General features: G+C 41.7%; 1 protein-coding gene across 2 annotated transcripts in view; it reads right to left on the reverse strand.

The window, feature by feature from the left end:
• Positions 1–23,373, reverse strand: part of COL20A1 (collagen type XX alpha 1 chain) — a 491,294-nt gene that overhangs the window by 142,422 nt on the left and 325,499 nt on the right. For both annotated transcript variants that reach the window (XM_086932816.1, XM_086932817.1), the window contains exon 28: positions 4,675–4,833. In XM_086932816.1, coding sequence (XP_086788942.1) covers positions 4,675–4,833 — 159 coding nt within the window. The remainder of the gene's footprint in view (positions 1–4,674; positions 4,834–23,373) is intronic.

Genomic DNA, 23,373 nt, shown 5'->3' on the forward strand with positions numbered 1-23,373 from the left:
TGGACGGTATGACCGTCAGATGTGGTCCGAAATTGCAGCATTAATTCCACAATTTCCGGATGCCATCCGCGCGGAAGCGCAAGCCATTGTACAGGAGGGAGAGAAGATCTCTTCAGAGATCATCGACTGTGCCGTCGACATCTCATCTACGGGATTCAGGCAATTGGCTGGGGCCGCTGTGTTGCGACGCCAAGGATGGCTAAAGTCAACTGCATTTCGTCCAGGGGTTCAAGCACGAGTACTTGATTTACCCTATGACGGCGATTCGCTCTTCGGCAAACATGTCGATGACGCTCTTGAATCCATCAAAAAGGATACGGATACGACCCGGGCTTTAGCAACCCTCCAATATAAGAAACGGCCGTTTCAAGGAGCTCGTGGTAGGGGCGGCAGCTCTTCCGCTTTTCGTGGCTCTAGCCAATATCATTCCTATAACGACAATAGACAACGAAATAACTACCAGTCTCAAAATCGCCAGACCAATTCAAAACCATACCAGAGAAAAACCACGTACAGAGGTGGTTCCAATGCTAAGAAACAGTGACAACCCCAGCCTAAAGTACACACCGTCTGTGAAAATTGGAGGTTGAATCTCCAAGTCCATCTTAAATTGGTCAAACATCACCTCCGATCATTGGGTCCTGGATGTGATCTCAAAGGGACATACTCTAGAATTTATAAAATTTCCTCCCAACCGCCCACCTTCTGGTCCGCCCCCACCTCATTACAAAGACTATTGGCTCAAGTCAAATTGATGATAAAAAAAGGGGCTGTCGAAGTGGTACCGCAGGGGCAGCAGGGCAAGGGCTTTTACTCCCGCTTCTTTTTAATCAAGAAAAAGTCAGGAGAGTGGCGCCCTATTTTGGACTTGCGGGCCCTGAACAAATTCATCACAGCAAAAACATTTCAAATGTTAACACTACTTCAAATTTTAAATTACCTCAATCCCGGAGAATTCTTCTCCACTATCGACCTCCAGGACGCATATTTTCATGTGCCGATTCACCACAAACACAGAAGATATCTTCGTTTCACAGTCGGACACCTGCACTTCCAGTTCAAAGTCCTGCCATTCGGCCTTCGCTCAGCACCGAGGGTCTTTACAAAGATCATGGCTCCGGTAGCTGCTTTTCTGCGCCTACAGGGCATCCAATTTTACCCTTACTTAGACGACTGTCTTATAAAGGCTCCGTCTTACCAGGTGAAGAATCAGCACACTCAGGTCTGCATCTCGCTTTTTCGCACCTTGGGCCTTTCAGTCAATCGCCAAAAGTCACACTTTCGCCCATCACAGCAGCGAGATTTTCTAGGAGCCTTGCTAGATTCTCAACTGGCAAAGGTGTTTGTCTCCCAGGAACGACAGGACCGCATACTCAAGATGGTACTTTCCCTGCAGTCAAAACAGTAAGTTTCTGTCCGGATGTTAAAATCATTCCTAGGCATGGCTTCGTCTTGCATACATCTGATTCCACATTGCAGACTACATGAGAGTCGTACAAGAGGAACTAGACAAGCAGTAGAAACAGATCTCAGGGTCATTCAACGACAAGATTCGCCTCACGCCCCACATTCAATCTGCACTGGAGTGGTGCGCTCACCCTCCAAACATCTCCATCGGATGACCTTTTCAAGAGACGACTCCGACACTGACGCTCACAACAGACGCGTCATTGGAGGGTTGGGGAGCACACCTCGAAGGAATGTCCGTCAAGGGAAAGTGGACTATGCTCCAACGCCTGGCAATTTTCCTTGCCCTAAAATCTTTCCAGAGGGTAGTGCAGGGCCAATCGCTGCTGGTGCGGACAGACAACATCACCAGCATGCACTACCGCAACAAACAGGGCGGCACGAGGTCTCTTCTGCTCTCCAGACAAGCACAAGAAATATGGGACTGGGCGATTCACCATCAAGTCCATCTCTCAGCGATCCATGTGCCGGGTGTCTCCAATGTCCTGGCGGACTCACTCAGCAGGTCTCTCACAGACAATCACGAGTGGGAACTCAATCAACCAACTCTAGAGTTCATATTCCGTCAGTGGGGCCAGCCACAGATGGATCTTTTTGCGACCGCCACCAACAGGAAATGCCAATGCTTTGCAAGTCGTCATCCCCACAGAGAGTCGAGCGGGAATGCATTTTCGATCAACTGGTCGAACGACTTCATCTACGCTTTCCCTCCGCTCCCTCTAGTCCCGCACCTGTTACACAGGATGAGGCTTCAACCCTGTCATGTCATCCTAATAGCACCTAGGTGGCCACTGCGCTCATGGTTCACGGATCTCCTCCTGTTTTCTCAGAGCGATCCAATTTCGCTTCATCCTCTGCCTCACCTCCTGACAATGAAGCAGGGGCAAATCTGCCATCCAAATCCGGCGTGTCTCCAGCTACATGCCTGGAACCTGAACACAATGAATTTGCACATCTGAACATCGACGCAGATTGCAGAGAAGTGCTGGCTCACGCTCGCGCTCCATCCACCATTAAAACCTATCAACTGAAGTGGAAGCGTTTCTGTGTCTGGTGTCACACTAAAGCCTTGGATCCAATGACCGCCAAGCCTGAACAGATTCTGCCTTTTTTCCTGTCCCTTGCAAAATCAGGACTTTCTCATTCCACTCTTAAAGTCTTCTTGGCAGCGCTCTCCCGCTTCCGTCATGATGGTTCCACGTCATTATATTCCTCTTGAATTAACCAACAGTTTTTCAAGGGCCTCTTTTGAATGTGTCCGCCCATTCGTCGCCCTCCACCTGCTTGGCGCTTAAATTTGGTCCTGTCTCAGCTCCTCCTACCTCCTTTCGAGCCCATCCATTCAGCGAGCTTAAAATTCCTCACTTGGAAAGTTGCTCTCCTACTTGCACTAACATCCTCCAGGCGAGTACGTGACATTCAAGCTTTTACGATCCAACCTCCTTTTCTTCAGTTTTCTAAAGAAGCGGTTACACTACGCACCAATCCAAAATTTATTCCTAAGGTTCCAAGCGATTTGCACCTCAATGAACCTGTCATCCTTAAGACATTTTTCCCTAATCCTCGGTCTCCTGCAGAACGTTCCCTGCATTCTTTGGACTTAAACCGTTGTTTGAAATTCAACGCACTGCGCCTTTTCGAAAATCAGATCAGCTCTTTGTGGCCTATGGCCCAATCTGCAAAGGACAGCCAGTTACCAAACAATTCATCACTAGGTGGATTTCCTCTACCATTACTTTTTGCCACCAACGGGCTGGAAAGCCCCTCTCTACTCCTGTACGAGCTCACTCCACAAGGGCGGTGTCAACTTCCACAGCCCTCATTGCTGGAGTGCCTCAGACCAAGTCTGCAGGGCTGCCACGTGGTCGAGCAGACAAACGTTTACGAAGCACTACTGTCTCGGATCAGCAGACACCGCAGACGGCGGCTGTGGGACAAGTGGTGCTACGGAATCTTTTCCAATAAGGTGAGCCTCTGTTGCTTCCCGCCTCCAGTCATAAAGGTATTTTCTCTTGAATCATAGTATGCACAGTTTTACCTTGAATTGTGTTCTGTACTTTGTTTTATGCTACCTTTATGACTCATGTTGTGCTTTACTGCTTTCTACTCTTATTCAAGCATGTGAATCTATGAAAGGCACCCCTAATACTGGAGAAGAACATAAGTTACTTACCTGTAAACTGTGGTTCTCCAGTATTGGTGTCTTTCATAGATTCACATGCGACCCACCCTTCCTCCCCTCAGAGGCTCTCTCTTCTCCTCATGCACTCTTGGTCACTTTGTGCTACGAAAATCTGAGGACTTGAGCTTCCGAGGAGAAGGTTCTAGAGGGTGCTGCAGCCTGATTGGCTGAAATGTGGACCATTAAAATGACTCTAATATGTTACTAAAGTGAATTCTCCCTTAGGCTGCTATGGGCCTATTCTGTTCTATGGTAGTTTCTTACCTTTATGATATCTTTATATCTAATTGCTCTATATGTATGTATGTATGAATATGTAATTTTTTCATCTGTATATGCATATATTACTGCTATTTTATGTACCGTGGGACTCCCACTTCAACGACGGGGAATATTCAAGCATGTGAATCTATGAAAGACACCAATACAGGAGAACCACAGTTTACAGGTAAGTAACTTATGTTCTTCCGTCATCCAACCCATATAGAAGAATGTTTCAAGCAGGAAAATCAGAGGGAGCAGTAAAACCATGGCCAAGAGAAATTTTCTCCACAAACTCGTCTTTTGCTCGTATCTCTCAAATGTGAGTCATATCCTTGTTTTAATATTCAGATGAGATATTAGCAACTAAATTGTGTAAATCAATGACATTTCATGAAATAATTTTTCCTTTAGAGGCCCAAATTTTCATCTCATAGCAAATATTGAACATCTTGGTTAGTGGGATCACCTGCGATTTCGTCATTGATAGTGCCTAGTGACTACAACTTGAAAATAAGGGAAAACGTTGACATATGTCAACCATATTTACCAAAAGGTAGATGAGATACATCTTCCTCTTGATATTCATTATTCATTATTACATGGAGAGTAACTTATACAAATATGGCTACAAATGGGTTGTTTTTCTTGATTTCATTTCATCTTGACTTACTGTAAAGTTTTTTTTCATGACTAGCTGATAATATGCAGTATGGTAAGAAATAATAATAAAAAATAAAAAAAATAAGAAGGGTCCGACTCACCCCAGCAGACCCACTCCGTGGTCCTCGGGTGCCCGTCAGCTTGCCCAGCATCTCAAAGCCATCAGTGGTGAATTTTGAAGCCCTCTCAATTGGCTTTTTGTCTATTTTCCGACAGTCAATGTAAAGCTCAATGCTGTACTGGTTCACGGATACCTGCACCTGTACAATATTGAAACAGGAGTTAGGGTGAGACATGAAAAATGAGGTAACTTTCAGCAGCGGGAAAGCCAGCTCGAAAAAATCACCTTATATCCACTCCACTGACATACATCCAATGCATCATTTAGCACCCCAAGCTCCTACAGAGGCTTCATGGAATAGAGTACGAGTTAGATGAACCTTCTTGTCTTGCCATTGAGGTTTTATAGTAAGGATATCCAGCATTGGGTGATGAAGTCCAGACCATGTGGTCCAGACCATTTTCAAGATGTCCAACAAGGGAAATATTTATATCTGGTGCATGTAATTTGTATTCATATACATAGTATTTATCAAGAAAGTCTGGAAATCACCTCATAGCTATTACATGATGACAATCTAATATCTGTGTCATTAGGGAAAATTCTGTTAAGCAAAGTACAAGGGTATTAAATAAACAGTAGAAGCTGCCGCATGCTCTACAGCCTTTAAGAATACATCTTGAACGCAGAACATATCTTCCGCTGAGCTGCAAAAATGAATTATTCTAACATTAAAAAAAACAACAACCAAGCTTCACAGTTTTAGTACATGATGGAATTTTTTGTGTCTTGTAGGATCATCACAAACATCTGGGAATGGAGCTTTGTTAATTCCAAACCTGCTCTTTAGGTGCAAAATCCTTATTCAGGACATGAACGCTTCCCCTGTTTGCACTACCCTACTATTCTCTTAGTTTCTTTTTTTGTGCATTCATTTCAACTCCTCACCACAGCCAGATAATTAACATACGTCTTCTTTTCATTTTGTTTTGCTTCTTCCTTAGAATGACCCTTAATAATATTCATCATGTTTTGTTTAGTACCACCATGGTTTACAAACCAAAAAAACACTCCATTCACATCTCCACACTCATCAGCGTGCTAGATCTCATTTCTTCCATTCTCACACAAGTTGCCTTCTTGACATTAACACAATCTTGTGGTTTAATCACTATCGGCCACATGCATCAAAGTCCGGTTTTGCGATTCCTTATTTGCGATTTTTAGGGAATCGCAAATAAGGAATCGCAAAACGGGATGCATGATTTAAATCGCATAAAATTTGCGATTCGGAAAAAATCGCAATTTTTACCGAATCGCAAATATTATGCGAATTCCAATTTGCGATTTCGCAATTCCCGTTGAGTCTTATGGGCCAAAAGGCCCATAGGAATCAATGGGAAGGCATTGACATTTTGCGAATTTCAATTAGCGATTTGCAAAATGTTAATGCATTCCATGGGTGCAGGGGGGGGTCCAAAGGACCCCCCCCCCCTGCACCCCTGAAATGTATTTTGAAGTGCATGTTTCACACACACACATGTCCTAAGGACATGTGTGTCTGTAACATGACAGTGTTTTAAAATGCAATTTTGAGCATTTTCACACTTTTTCACAAATTACCACGAGGTTCACCCTCGTGGTAAATTGCACCCCCTATTTGAGAATTCGCAATTTTAAAAATAATCATGCATTGCTTTTAAGGAATCGCAAATTTGCGATTCCTTAAAAGGAATCGCATTTTTGGAATTCGCTAAAAATAGCAATTTTGCCAAAAATGCTTGATGCATCCCAAAAACCTATTTAGGAATCGCAAACGGCCGAATTTACCGATTCGCACCGTTTGCACTTCCTAAATAGGTTGATGCATGTGGCCGTATGTGGTTATGTGTACTGGTTTTGTATTAATCTGTACGTCTGAGACTACTTGTTTGTATTGCACTTGATTCACCTAGACCTGCAAAAAAAGTAAATGTGGAAACAGTCTTCTGTCCTCTCAGCAAAAACCTTGATTTCAGTGGTTGAACATGATGTAGTGTGGTGAAAAAAAATCATTTCCCGGTTTCCCACTGTACTAAACTTTTCTCAATGGCTAACTATAATCTCTTTTTACAATACAATTAACTCTTTCCACTTGTCTAGTCATTGGAGGATGATAAAGCAATGTATTGTCTTGAGCAATGTTACGTTTTCTTGTGAAATGTCTCACCTCACCTGATATTACATGTAGCCCATTATCAGGTATACCTGGAGATGTTTTTTGTGTGGAAAAGTTACCAAAAAAATCTATACTCTATAGTTAGTGTTATAACTAGTCTTATTAAAATAATAGTACAAGGATATAAATAAAGATAGAATATTTCATGTGAATTAACATACTGAAAAAGTAGATTAATGATTAAAGTTAGCATTTATTTAATGTAATACAAATGATTTATTCATTGTATGCAATTTATGAATATAGAAATATTTAGCATTAGGCTAAGGCAACTGATTGTTTTAATTAACTCACAAAAGTAATTTCAATATAGTAATAAGATAATCGTCAGCTGGAGGTAGAGCATTATAATTGGCTGCAGTTTGGATCATAAAAAGATGATGATGAGTTGCAAAACAATGCCTGTTGTTTATTATGGTATGTTACAGGGTGAACCGCTGGTTCCCAGGATGATTATGAGAGAATTATTCTAGCATGTGAATTGACAGATCCAATGCTGAAACAAGTGGAATTTCACTTAAAAAGGATTAAGGCAAGAGTTAGGGATAGAAGGCAGAGTGACAGTAAGGGAGAGTAAGGAGAACAACATAAAGGGCACTTCAGTGTAACATAGGTGGGTAAATTAAAGGTAGGATAGAGTAACCATAGGAAATTAAGGTACAGGGAGGAAAGGCAGAAGACATACAAAAATGCTACAGCTTTTACCAATGCCTGCAGTCAACTATTCGCCGGTGTACATAATGACATAATGAGTTTAGTTCTCATGTTGCTCATACCACACATCATCACAATGTGGTTTCCACATCCATGTCCAGGGGTGGTCACAACACAGTATTTAATTGCACCCCACCCTAAATTCTCCTCTTGTGTCATTTTCATAAGTGTTGAGTACTTTTCAGACTGCTTTTGTAATTCTTGTCACAAATTGGTTACAGATAGTTAATGCTTTTTGTATAAAGCAATAGGATGTCACTCTTCATTCACAATATGCCTTTCTGTTATCACTACTGAATTGCATATCAAATTTCCCATATTAAAAGTGAACAATTCATCTGAGAAGACCTCATTCCATTAAAATTGTCTGACTCCAGGTATGCGATCAATGTATCCCAATGTATAGTGTTGTATTCCTTAACCACATCAGATAGACAACCTGGCACTACATTCCTAGCGACTGACAAATACTCAATACTGATATTATATTTTTGGCACTTTAGAATACCCATATTACCATGCTGATGTAGCTTGTCTGCATTCTTTTTCCTATGACCCTTCAACTAATACCTTGTTGGGTTTTCTTGCAGGTGTTTTAAATCAGAGTATTATTATTATTGGGAGATGACTATTTATAGGGTATCAAACTCCGCTTCTCATAGTCCATTTCCAGACACTAAATGTGGTTTAGGGTCTGGGTCTTTGAAGTTTTATGTTGGATTTCTGCTTCTTTTAAAGTACATACAATGCCTCTTCTTCATCTTCTTGAAAAACCATCTGTTGGTCCTGGATGTCAGCCACAATGATATGTGCATCAAAAGGTTAATCTTGGGCTCAGAGCACTATTCTTCAGGATTCCATTATCAACCCAATCTCCTTCCTGAGATGTGTCCAGGCCCCTTCCTTGTGAGTGGTCACTGAATCAAGGAGCACCCTTAAAGTAAGCAAGGAGAGCCTCACTCTCCCCTCTCCAGTATGCTCCACCCAGCTCACAAGAACGCAGCAATACACACATTTTTCTGGGATGATTCCTCTACCTCCTCATGTCTTAACAATGTAGGCCTGTGTCTTCCAAAATGTACCCCAGGGCCCACCATGTATTGTACCATCCACAGGCACACATACATCAAGTGCATACATACACTCAGTACATATTACGTTTGCATGCACAACAGAGCACTGTAGTCTGTATTGTGCCTCTTCCAGGCACACACACACCATACACAAACATTCACTATGCACATGCTGCACATTATCCCAATGTGTGCACTCACCCTGCAGAGCACAACACTACATACTTAAAGTATGGTACTCCTCGCAGCTACACATAATCCCAATGCATGCACTCACCGTGCACAGCATTGCCATATCCATGTTTTGTACCCTTCCCAGACACACACACATCCAGTGTAGAGTCACCACCCATGCACTCCACAGCACTTTACATCCAACCAATGTAGGCCAAGGGGTGAGTTAAGCACACATCAGCTGAACTTTAAAAAGTGAGTGAGCCAGTGACACCGGTTAAAATGGACCTGTTCATTCACATTGATCGCTACATAGTATGCTGTCACCGCTGAACTCATGCTCCTTAACTCCTGGTGAAGACACTTTGGGCACCCCGCCTAGTCCAACAATGCGCGAGACAGGCCTATGCCATAGTGCCCACGCATGATCCATGTTGGCCTATGACCTCAAAAATCAACATTAGGGTTCCAGAAATCAGTACAGTTAGGCACTCAGGGCAGGGGTGCACGACCATTACCATGAAGAAGACTTTTCCATCCCAACAGTTGCTATTCTATTGCAAGTCTCATTCCTTCATATATTATGGTTAGGTAAATTTGTCAGTGACAACATTAATGTTTTGAACTAAAAAAAACAAGGAATTTCACCAGTTATAGTTAGTAGAGCTAACTATAACTTACGCCCCTGCCATGGACTGCTTATTATCTCTTTGTGACATCACTCATGGCCTGTTCTATAAAATCACTTATGACATCATTGATGACATCTCAAATTATTTCATTGCCCCTCACTTTAAGTAATCGGCCCCGGGATGAGCTCACCAGCGACTTTTGTGGCTGATGGAGGGGGAAGCACAGCCCCTTTCACCATTTTGTTACATTTTAAACATGCAGAATGGTCTCTCCAGGACAGTTTGAGGCTCAGGGATGGGGCCGCGCGGACCGCCTCCTCATTTTATTACATGTTGGCCAAGGGGGTGGGCTTCCCGGATTCTTTTGAGGCTCAGGGAAAGAGGCTGTCTGCCCCCCTCCCCATATACAGTATCTACAGCCCCTGGGGTGGGCTTCAAGGTGCCTGTCAAGGCTTGGTGATGGGGACTGCAGGGCCCCTTCCCTATATTAACAAATATTGGCAAACAGGGGTTGGCTCCCTGGGGTCTCTGCAGGATCGGGGTGGGGGGCTATGCAGCCCCCCTCCCTTACATGAATACATCCATGAAGGTGGGTCCTCGGGGCTTATAAATATTGAATGCTGACCGGACTGCATTTTTTTTTCGATCCAGCAAGTGTCTTGCGGGATAGCAGCCTTTTTTGCCGATCTTTTTTCTTTTTGGGCCCAGGGGTTCTCTCTGGGTCCCCCCCATGGAGCCTAAGATGTCATGGTATCCTTACCCTGCCCCCTTATACTATTTTCTTTTAATTTCAGGGCAGAGGACTTACAGGCACATGCATCAATGTTGGTTTTTGAGATTTCTTAATTGCGATTTTTAAGGAATCGCAATTAAAGAATCGCAAAAGCCTGTGCATGTAGAAATCGCTTAAAAAATAGCGATTTCTAGACATTCCTTATTGCGACCCGCAAATTGCGAGTCGCAATTAAGGAATACCCCCCCATTCATTCCTATGGGCCTAAAGGCCTATAGGAATGAATGGGAAGACATTCTCAATTTGTGATTCTCTTTTTTTAATTTTTTTATATTTATTGATTTTTTGTTGCAAACAAAAACATATTAGTTTCATTACATTTTACATAGACAGAATTCACAACAACACGTTCTCCGATAAAGAACAAAAAACAAGACCAGAGAAAAAAACTGAAGAATTGCTAAGAGAAAGCAATGAATTTTTAACATAGATAAAGTCAGGCAAATATTTAAGTTGTTTCCTCATGGATCCATGGTTGTATCGGAGCCCAGATTTTCATCCCTAATTGTTTCTTTTTTCTTCCGTTTGTTGCATATATAGCAAGTTCAAAATTAAATTTGGCTAGTAAGCGAGCCCTCCACATAGAAAAAGATGGTGGTTCTGAATTGATCCATTCCTGAGTGATGCATGCACGAAATTCAGACATCATAATAAAAATCAAGTGTTGTTGTTCTCTTTCTATTGAATCTATTGATAATCCAAATAGAATCAATTCAGGAGAGAGAATTATTGTTCTCTCTGTAATTTTTTCAATAAATAATTGAATTTCTGAAATTATACCAACTAGTTTAGAACAAGAAAAGAACATGTGTAATGCATCTGCTCCAATCAGAGTACAGCGATTGCAGATTATACCAACAGTTGCCCCCCATTTCATAACTTTAGCTGGTGTGCAGTAGAGATCACACATAGCCATATAATGTTGAGTTCGTGATCGCCCAGAAATTAAAATGGAATTAGCTGTCTTGATTGATTCTTTTATCAAAAGGTCGTTTACTCCCAATTTCTCCTCCCATTTATGTTGAATCATAATGAGATCATCTGAAAGAAAGGTCATAAATAAATTATAGAAATACTCTATTTTTCTTTTGATATAAAGACTGTCTATTACCAAAATCGTTTTAAGACCTTGTCGATCGTGGAGAGAGAGCGAATTTAGAAAGCTAAAGATCTGTAAGTATTTGAAGTAATCATGAGAAGGGAGTCTAAATTTATGTTGAAGTTCAGAAAAAGTAGATATAGTAGTAGAGTTAGCTGAGCATAGATCGCTCAGGTAGCAGATACCAATATGATTCCACCTTTTCATCACTGGATCTCTAAATATAGGGGGAAAACAGTGTGGTGAGTTTAAGGGAGTATATCTTACAATCTTTGGAATCCCAACCAATTTTTTATGATTCTCCATGTTTTATATGCAGCAGATATAATCTTAAATTTGTTTTTTTTATAGTAACTTGGTTCTATTATTCTTATGAAATGATTGTTAGCTTCAGTACCTAGTACTAGTTCATATATCGATGGGGAGTGTGCTTGTGATATGGGAGTTTTGTTGCCCACAATCAAAGGGGATATGAATTGTAACACGGTTGCCAAGTAATAGAATAGAAAATAAGGAACGGCCTATCCTCCTCTATCCTTTGGTATGATAATTTTTTTTATAAGCTCTCCTAATGCCTTTGTATCCCCATAAGAATCTTCCTGACATTTTTTCAAGTTGCTTAAAAAAATCAAGCGGGAATTCCAATGGGACTGTTCTAAATAAGTATATAAATTTTGGGAGGATCAGCATTTTTAACACATTGTTCCTGCCATATAACGATAGATGTAAATGATCTATTCTTTCCAAGGTTGAATTGGCTTTCTTCAGGATCGGAGCATAATTAGGATTAGGAATCTTCGAAATTGGTGTTGTTAGTTTAATCCCCAAATAGATTGCTTTGGAGACTATATTATTGAGAGGCGGAGGGTTTTGACCAACAAAAAGTATTTGTGTTTTGGATAAGTTTAATTTATATCCTGAGAAGGAATCAAAAGTTGCTGCTAATTCTTAAATCCTAGAGAAAGCCCTTTCAGTATCCTTAGTGACTACTACTAGATCATCTGCATAAGCAAGAGCTCTATGGGTGACACCGCCCAACTCCCCCGGGATTATATACTCATCTTGATTTAATTGATTAAGAAAGATGTCAATGTAGATAGCAAAAAGGAGAGGGGAAGAAGGGCATCCCTGTCGTGTTCCTCGTTGAATAGGGAATAGGGCAGATTTAGTGGCCCCAATTTTTACAGCTGAGATCGGGTTTTTGTTAGAGCCTTAAAGGCGGTTACTATTCCTGGACCAAAGCCCTTTATAACCAGCAGATCCCAAAGATAGGGCCATGCCACCCTATCGAATGCTTTTTCGGTATCCAATAGGGTGATCCCAATTGATGTTTTAGTACCCTCTGCCCAGTCCATCATGGCAATAACTCTCCGAATATGGTCTGCTGTGTCTCTATTTGGGATAAACCCATGTTGCCATCGGGACACAATTGTGGATAATATTTTTGACAGTCGTGTAGCAAGTATTTTTGAATATACCTTACTATCGGTGTTTATTAATGATATTGGCCTATATGATGCAGGGTTTAATGGATCCTTATCCTTTTTAAGAAATGTCATTATTACCGATTGGGCCCAGGACTCCGGTGGGAAACCTCTCTGTGCCTCATGAAAGGTGATAAGTATATCTTGTTTTATGATGTTCCTAAAAATCTTATAAAATTCCAACGGGATACTGTCAGGTCCCGTTGCTTTACCTATTGCTAGCGATGTTAATGCATTTTCAGTTTCTTCCCAAGTAATTTCTATTTCTAGGGCTGATTTTTGGTCATTAGACAGAGATGGTAAAGCATTTATCCTGGCAAAGTTCATACACTGTTCTGAAGAATAAGAGTCATCTTTATATTGATATAGTTTAAGGTAGAATTGGCGAAAAACTTCAAGAATTGATTCGGGTTTATTATTTATCTGCCCTGTTTCGTCCTGTATTGAGTCTATGGTATTGAACACTTCTTTTTGCCTAGTTCTCTTTGCAAGAATTTTCCCTGCATTTTCAGCCATCTCATATATTTGAGATCTAAAGGTTGCTATCTGTTCCGCAAATTTAGACGCAAAAGATTCGTATAGGCCAGCTTTATGAATCGCTAGATTTGTTTCGATATCTGATGTTGGTTGCTTTTGGGCAATTGCTGTTAGTAATTTCTTTTCCCAGAGTAAAACATTTTTGTTCCCTTGATCTACCTTTTCACAAATAATTTTTTGTTTCTAGATAACATACGATAGTGACTCTCCTCTAATCCCTGCTTTAAAAGCGTCCCATACATTCTGGACAGAGGCCGATCCTCTATTATTATCAAAAAATTATTTTATCCATTTTGCCATCATATCTAAGTACTCAGAGTCGGCTAATAATTTACGATCGAATGTCCAGGGCCTTACATGAGAAATTGATATGTTAGTTTTAATTTCAATCACTATTGGATTATGATCCGAGATTATACGTGGGTATAGATCAAATCTAGTGTCGCAGAGTAGTGCCTTCTTAATGAAGAAGTAGTCAAGGCGGGGGAAAAGAAAAGAATGTAAACCCGGGTGATGATAAAAAAATTTCATGAGCTAATTCTAAATTTAAAGAGTTCAATATGGTTGGATCATCTGAATTTGGGGCATATACGACACAAAAAGTCCAAACTTTACTATTAATTTTAACTTCAGCAATTGCCCATCTACCATATTGATCTGCCTTACTCCGGATCAGATTCCCCAAACCTTTTCTAAATAAAATTGCCACTCCTTTTGGCGTTGTCCCTTGAGATGTACATACTACTAAATTCATACCCAGATCTTCATACAGCCGTCTATCATTCCACATAATATGTGATTCTTGAATACATAAGATATCGAGTTTCATAGTCTGTATGATTTGTGCAGCAACTCCCCTTTTTTGTTTATTATTTAGCCCACAAATATTCCATGAACATATTCGTAATTTCTCCATTTAAATGAGTATTTTTTCGTTTTCCCCCCCAAAGCACAGCCTATATAAAGGAGATTGAAAACATATAAATCGGTACAATCCAGCAATACATCTTATATCTCAATATATCATAGACATTTGGAGAACAAATGAAAGCGAGAAAAAATTTCCAAATAGACAAATTAAGACAATTTCTGATTTTGCTTGCAACCCCGTTTCCCCACCCTACCCTCCCTGAGCTCAACCCGAGCCCACCCACCCCCTCTAACCCCCCCAAACTATTGGGGCAAAGGGACTTACTAGTCCCTCGCATTGATGATGTGATAGGCGCTAAGTAGCTCACGTCACGTGGCTCTACTCCATGATTATTGTTCCGTACCAAATCAAAATCAACTCAGATCGAGTATCCTGACAACATATTAGAAACAAAGAATGAAAGACCGGCTTAAGAACAGCCAGGATCGAAACATTGGAGATACTGGTTTAAACAATAAGCGCAAATACCAACAGAAAAAAAGTTTATATTTTCTCCAACCCTTGAAACATAGAAAGGTATTTGCACTTATATTGAGAATATTGGAACGTTAATCTTAAAGAACCGCTATAATCCACACTTGACCCCTCCTCTTGTTTCCATCACACCCGAAGTAACCAAAGGAGGATCTGAAACACCGGAGATAACATTAGAAGTTCTTTATCAAGTTATGCTCCATCATAGAGAAGAAACAAAAGCAGAAAACCTACGCACTCAGGGGCCGGCCGTCCGGAAACTGCAAAATAACTTGAGGAAGGCGATGAAAGTATCTAATGACACAGTAGCAAGAGTAACTGAGACAGAAGCTAGGATTTCACAAATAGAAGATTCAATGGTTCAGCAAGAAATTAATTGGAAACTCGTCGATTTAGAAAATAGATCACGCCGGAACAACCTTCGAGTCCTAGGCGTTCCGGAAGGGAATGAAGGGTCAAATCCTCGACAATATGTAACGGAACTATTCTCAGAAGCCTTCCCAGAGTTAAATCATTGGAGATGAGAAACTGAAATTCAGAGGGCGCATAGATTTCCCTTTCAAAAAAATCGACAAGACTCAGCTCTCAAACCACGAGCTATTCTGATTTCTTTAAATAACTTCTTGGCTAGGGAAGCCCTCTATGATTTAGCTAGGCCTAATAGAAAGCGCAAGGGCAAAGGTATAGAATTTTTTGTGCGCCCTGACTACTGTCATGTCACAGTTCAGTTGCGCTGGCAGCTTCGCCAGCTCATTCCTTTATTTCAGGCCAAAGGAGCACAGGCATTTCTGTTAAACCCTGCAAAACTTAAAATAATTCATAAAGAGCGCTCTTACTTTCTAACCTCAGAGGGGGCAGGTAAAGAGCTCTTAGCCTCGTTTTGAAAAGGTTACTGTTTTCTATAAAATCAATTTGTGATTCTCAACTAGAGAATCACACATTGAGAATGCAATTTCAAGGGTGCCAGGATGTCAAAAGACATCCTGTTGCACCCCTGAAATCTGCATATGAGTACATCTGCAAAATGGAACTTTGAAAAATGCACTTTAGTTCATTTTTCAAAGTTTTTGCAATTTACCATGAAGTTCAACTTCATGGTAATTTGCACCCCTTATTAGCGAAATCACTAATTATTTTACTTTAATGAATTGCATTTAAGGAATCTCAATTTGCGATTCATTAAATGCAATTGCAATTTGAGAACTCGCAATTAATTGAGAATTCTCAAATTGCAAGGGCCTTGACCCTTGATGAATCGCAAAAGCTAATTTTGCATTCGCAAACTGTAGATTTTTGCGAATTGCACCATTTGCGATCACAAAAAGCTTTGATGCATGTTCCTGTAAGTCCTCGAGTCCTGTAATGGCTGCAAGGAACATTTTTCTCATCTTGCTGACAGCCAATCAGAGCGAGATGCCCCAAGGGAAATAAAGCTCCCTGGGCAAATCAGAACGCTCCATTTTTTAACAGACCCAATCATTCAGTTATTCACCGAATCACTGAAAGCACAATCTGCAGACCAAGATCTAGCTTCCTGCAAAATGTGGAGCAATTTCGTTCAACAGTTTTTGCTGTAGCTCATCTTAAAGAAGTCTTTGAAAAATGTGTGGGGATTTGACATTTAAGGACCCCCATCACCCCGAAACTTTCCAGGAAGGAGCTGAGATGGCTGAAACTTTTTTTTTGGGGGGGGGGGGGGGGGGGGGGGGGGGGGATTTGTGAAGATGAGTCAAACAGGGCTAAACTTGTTAGCAAACCAAAAAACGCTCACTCTATGGAAAAGCAGACCTAACTATAACCACCTAGTTTGTGACCGCCACTAGGTTATTGAACCAATGTCATCCGACATCCTTACAGTATTGTCATCTATTTTCATATTACAATGAGGGTCACCTCTTTTCTTTTGAGTCCTGGTACAAGTCCCACTTCCCTCCCCTCCTTACAAGGCCTTCCCTCTACATAGTGCGCCCTTATGACCTAAAACAAACTATTACCTAGCTTTCAACTAAGGACTTTTCATATTATTCACCAATGGTTGGTACTTTGGCATCAGTGACATTCTGCACTTCCCTCAGTGCAATATTATCACGATTTCACCTTTTGGTCACAATTTGTAATTGTGTGTTCTTCCTGTCTCCTAGTCTCATCAGATGTTCCACTCACTCTCACTATATCTTCCATCTTGTTCTTTATCTCTTTCCTAGTTACTTCCTTTGCACACCTACAGTGGCTACAGGGAGGGCTCTCTCTTTGGCAGCTGATATCTTGAGATCTAATTCATAATCTTCACTACACCTTCTTGTTTCGATAACTCATCATGATTTGCGGCTTTTCAACCATCAATTTTCTTAATATATGCAAGATGCTCTAAAGACTTACTGATCAACACTCTCTGCTTTTCCCTTATACTGAGAATAAAATCAATAACATTTGAAAGTCTCATTCTTCTGTGCAGCAATATAGTAATTTAAAATCTCCCAAGTGAAAAAAATTGATTCTTTCCCTTGTGGGACTTCCAAGGTCTAAGAGAGCTTCATTTATCCACATTGTGCCTGCCCCAAAACCATTTAATAATAGCATCTTCAGTTTTCCTCTGAAATTGTCTCCTGCTGAAGCAGTGATCATTACTCTTCATTATTTCTAAGGTGTTATTGGATTTCCCAGCATTGCTATAGGCATTGTAATTGGTTGCAGTCCTTTCTTTCCAAGAGACTCAATGTAATAAAGCAATTGACTCAAATACTGGATATGTCCCTCAAGGGCCAAAAATTCTCCAGTGAATGTACTTTTAGCAAACACAACTACTGTATATGGCATGACTCCAAACTGGGACAAGCACATGTCACCTGCCATCCACAATGACAACTTGTTCAATGCTAACCTAAGTATACTGCAGGGGTATACGCTGACTATAAAACATACTGACTATAAATTCAAACCACTGAGGGCCCTTATTACTGCTTAGGCACTTTATTAAATGCATCGCCTGCTGCAATACCTGTGTTCTGTATAACACCGTAAAGTATCTCATCAAAGATGTTTTTCCGTCTATACTCTGGCCAGAGGTTGAGCATTAACACAAATTTATGTATATTTTTCAGATGCTATATTTCTCAGATGCTCTTCCTGGTGGGATGTCTCCCTCACTCCATAGCAAGTGCTATGAAAGGAAAAGCACAATGGGTCAGAATTGCCCTTCCACCAAGGCCTCCACAAGAGTTGAAACCTCCTACAATGCTTTGCTTCAACATTGATCTCAGTAGGTTAATATTGTTATATGATGACAAGGTAGGGTCGCAATAAAACTGGCTTAGCAATATCACACCCATCTGCGCCACTAACATTTCTAAGTGCAGCATCAAGCCCACAATGTCATGGTTGGAGCATCTATTTGTAACAAAGGAGGGAGGGAGAGAAAAGTGGATTCAGTCTCCCCGGATATGTTTCATAAACAAAGTGGAATCCACTCGGATGGTGGTGGTGATCCCTACTGTGGTGGGGAGCACTCAGTGTTGTTTAAATACCTCTCACACACCAACAGGCCCCTTGGTGTCATGCTTCATCATCGGGGTCTTCGCACCCCTCTAAGGGATGCGGCGTGCTACAACCGACGACTACGTGGGAGCACTATTATTGGACTATGTGTGGATGTGTGTGGGGTAGTGAATGTACGTGAGTGGTGGGATAAATGAAGGTTAAAAAATACCTGGCTCGTGGGGTGAAAAATAGACTTTTATTAAGCCCCTGGCTGATATCATTAAAAGGGGTGCAGTGAGAGGTTGTTAGGGTATAATTATGTACATCAACCTCATTTGTGCGTCTACATGAACATGTTTCGGAGTTAAAAACTCCTTCTTCAGGACGGGGTTTGCACAAAGATCCCCACCTTACTCACATGAATGTAAATGTAAAAGTGTATTCTACAAAAAGGAAGTGAACTATAGGTGTTATGTACCTAGTTTGTAGTTCAGAATTGTAGTCTCTCATCGCCCAATTGGCGTATATTAAAGACTTGTTGATATTAGTTGTAATGCTCCATGAGCCTTTTACATATATTGGGGGTTTCCATCTGGCCCAATTATAGCGATGGTTATTCAGGATGCGATCTATCCTCTTCTCCTCAACGCGGCATCACCTGCCACCAGTATCATCACATAGGTCACACAATAAGCGTATACTATACCAAACGGGCATATTACTAAGAGAATCCTACTTTGATAGTCTCTTAAGTTTACACCTTTCTACATTACTGGCATGCCTTAGCACAGCAACATGTCCACAGCAGCATAACCAAAACACCTTTCCGGACATCACACACAGCACACAGTGCTTTCTAAGTAAGTCACACTATAAACACACACTATCTGAACTATATACATTAGGCATCATTCTCACAAACTGGACAGATACTAGACAGAAAGACAGGGCCAGACAACTGATGTGAATGTACTACAAATAGACGGGGTGTCATTTAACACTTGAATATAAAATTGAAGATAGGGGTCGGAAGATGGATGATGGAGAATGCCTCTGAATTATTGTAAATGTACTTACATATAGCAGCTGGCAGGGAATGAGGGTGGCTGAGCGGCGGGTAGGGTAAAAAATAAAAAAATAAAAAAAATACTTACCTCCTCGACCCGTCTCTCATACGTTGTCCCTCCACTCGGACCAGAACCAGAAAGCACATCCAGGATCCCCTAAGACAATCACAACTCTGCAATGCAGCATTGTGATTGGTCTGAGCACCGTGGTACGGGGCTCAGGCTGGCAGTGGTTGTCTGGCCATGTTCCTCACCAGGCTGTGCATTGCAGCCTGGTGGGGAAAATGCAAAGTGTGCATGACTGTTAGGCTGGCCAAAGACGGCAGCCCAAACCATCATTCGCAATTAGAGCGTGCAAATCACTCCTCCCCCTGTGCCAACAGCCACGCCCACCCTAACCCAGCACCGAACCTACAAACAGTAAAATGATAATAACCACATTATTATCATTTTTTATTTTTCCTGCTCTGAGAGCAGTGGGGCAACGCCCCTCCGCCTTTGCAGCCGCCCCTGGTATTTAACTGTAGCATATTTCCGTAGATGTGACTCAAACACACATAAAGGACCGTGCATGGACCTACACCTAAAACTGGAAGGGGAGAAATCATTGTTGAACTATTCCTCACAGTCCAAAACCCAGGCCTACCTATGCCTTCACTGGCCTTCAATGCTTCCCATTCCATCTCCTTGCCTCATCTGCTGGTGTATCCAGTAGTAGTCAGTTAACTCCTGACTCAGCCCTTTCTCCTCTATCTCTTGGAGACAGGAAGTGAGGCAGTGGGCCTTGCTTCTACTACTTTTTACCACAATCTCTCCATTTTAGTCCACGGCTTACCGCTGTTATCCCAGTTCTCCTTGGAAGTTTTTTGCCCATTGTCCCTCAAGGTTCTTTGAGTGGGAGATGGCTACTAAAGCCTACATCCTCTTCTCACCCTCTATCACTGCCTCACTCTTTATTCTTAACCACCATTTTACTCCCAGACTGGTGGTCGGGACAGGATTCTGCACCAACAGTCAGACCACCTGAATGTGAATATAGAAAGGAACAACAGACTAAGACTAACAGGTTTATTGTTTGTAACCAATTAACTACTGTATGGTGTTTTCCCAAATTTAAAAACATGTTTTGCCCCTTCTTTTATGCTATATAATATTTCCCCCCCTGAACCGCTTTCATTTTTCGGTTGTGTTTTTTCTTATGGTAATGCCCGGAATTGAGTGGCAGCAATTACGGTGAAGTTGATGACAAAGTCATGATTGGTTCCAAGTGGTGGCTAGTTGAGGTAGCTACCTCAAAGTAACCAGGGGAAAAGTAAACCAGCTGCCTTTGATGGGCGGTATACCCATGCCAACAGCCGGGATATTTGAACCTGGCATCTCTTCTATCTAAAAGGGACATTCTAAAGGGAGCAACAGTGGACACGTTCTGCTATGCAAATTAACTTTTTTGGGATTACCTCACACATGCTCACATAAAGGCTGCAATCTTGCCAAAATAGAACACCGTACCACACCTGGCATGTGCTTAAAAAACAGGCTGCTTCGTGTAACTCATACAGGACGACCTGTAGAAACACTTGGACACTGAGTGCAACCTTGCATTGAAAGGTCAAAACTAGGGGGGCCTCATTTATGAGAAGTGACGCAACGCTGCGTGAAAGCAGCGATGCATCACTTTTCATTGCGCCCTCCTTGCGACACCAATGATGCGTCATATTTACAATATGACGCATCATGTCGCAAGGTGTTACAGATACGTCAGTATTTCTGATGTATCTGTATGGCGCAAAAGTGACGCATTGCTGGAGTGTGTCACAAACGTGACGCAACTCCAGCAATGTGTACTTTCACGTGGGGCAAGCCCCATGCGAAAGGGCCTGCGTCAGTCTTACGCCTGCTGTGAGGCAGGCGTAAGATATTGATGCATTGAAATCTCATAGATTTCACTGCGTCACTTGTACGACCCTTTCTTGCATCAATACGCCCCCCTTGCATACATTATACCTGGCGCAGGTATAATGTAACGCAGGGGTTTACAAATTGACGCATCTACCGAGATGCCTCACTTTGTAAATAAGGCGCAACCAGGCGCATTTTTTACGCCACTGGTGCGTCACAAAAAGTGACGTAAGGGCTCATAAATGAGGCCGGGGTGTCTTAAGGTTTTCACAAAGTTCTGTGCAGAGCTTTGGGTAGCTTGTGCAGTCCTTTGCTCCATATTTTTGCATGAAAAAATGCAGGAATTCAATTAATTTGAACGCAAGGATGTAGGTGTGCTGCCCCTCACAAGCTTCTATCTATGCATTTGAAGTAATTTATATGGAGTCACAAAAGGGGCCATGTCTCATACATAATAATGAGGCAGGTGTGCTTTTTAACTCACTCTGAATGGGCATTGTGGGTATGCGGGCTCATGCAAATGAGGAAACACTTTGCCATTCCACCAGCGCTGCTTTACAGAGGCGAGCACAGTGGCAAAAAACCTGTTGGGGGTGTACTGACGGTGTGCCGAGTAGAACACATTGGGAGGCGGCAACAGACATCATGGGCCAGCAAGGCATAACCCTTCAGCAGGGCACAAGTCCTAAAAAAAGGAGTGGGAGAACTAACCAGGTTAGGCAGCATGTAAATGCTACCATAGTGCGTGACATCAGGTGTGGCATCACAGGAAGCGGCATAACAGCCCATGATCTCACAGGAAGTGACATCACAAGAAGTGACATAAAATCTTAAGGCATGCAACATATGCTTTGCAGGTCTATCATGACTACATTTGAGTGAATTACAAGATTTAACAAATAAAAGCTGATCGGTATTTAAGCCTGAGACTTGATCTCCCCACTTGTCGGAATTAACAGCTCAAATGTGGATAATGTTTCGTGGCTAACTACAGTAGACAAGCCTCTAAGTGCTACAAGCTAGGCATACTTAACGTGGACCAAGAAAAAAGTTCAGTTTGTGCATAGCATTAAAAATGCTATAAATTATAATTGTGCATATCAAACGTTACAATTTATTAACCTACCTAGCATACCACCATTGTATACATTGACAATTTTAGCCCACTTTGACCATTATAAAAAAAAAAATGCAAGGTGAGCACTGCATTTGGTATTCTGGCCCATTCCACCGGGACTACTTTTGCATCAATCTGAACCATTTATAGGGTGCCCTCGACAATTGGCTGCCATGTGGCTTCCACCTGCCACCCATGCTCCACCCTCATGCGCCAAGTTTTAAAGACAAATAATTAACTTTTAATGTAAAACAGGAGAAATAAAAAGATGTCACAACTCATAAAGTAGCATAGAAAGCTAACATGCATTCTGCAAAGCACATCCTGTCACGTGGAGATGAGAGATTTGTACTTTATGCAGATAGGGGAGTGCTTTTAACACTTTGTGTGATTCCCCAGCTGCAGCATTTTCCACATAATTACGGGTTTGCCACACTTTCCACATACTCAATCATCTGCTGCATTATCTACAGATTTAAACAAAAAACTGTTTCTAGTTGAAACTGATCAAAAGTTACTAAAAACCTGGTGCCAAATATCCTTGCGCAGTGGAAGGCCGTTTAGAATGGGTGGCTAGTTCTCATTCAGAAGTTTTTGTTGTATTTGGGTGTTAAACTGGTACTAACAGGGTGAAATGTTTAATGTTTAATGTTTAAGGATTTCTAGAGCGCATGGCTGCCCGTAAGCGTCCCAGCGCTAATGATAGAAACAAGCGAGAGCCGAGGGTAAGAGTTACGGGTACAGCCTGGTCTTTAGAAGTTTACGGAAGGGAAGGAGATTGGGTTGAGTACGCATGTCCAGTGGAAGGGAATTCCACAATTTGGAGGCGTTATACGAAAAGCGACGGCCTCCAGATCGGGCCCTCTTGATGCTGGGCGTCAGGGTCAGATGGAGATTCGTGGATCGAAGGGTTCTGCTGGTAGTGTAAGGGACGATAAGATCTTTTAGGATAGGTGGGGCCTTACCAAATAATATTTTGTGGGTGAGACAAAGGGCCTTGAAATGCACTCTTTCGAGTACTGGCAGCCAGTGAAGTGCTCTAAGGGCCGG

The sequence above is a fragment of the Lissotriton vulgaris genome, chromosome 7 (genome assembly GCF_964263255.1).
Source record: "Lissotriton vulgaris chromosome 7, aLisVul1.2, whole genome shotgun sequence".
NCBI lineage: Eukaryota > Metazoa > Chordata > Amphibia > Caudata > Salamandridae > Lissotriton > Lissotriton vulgaris.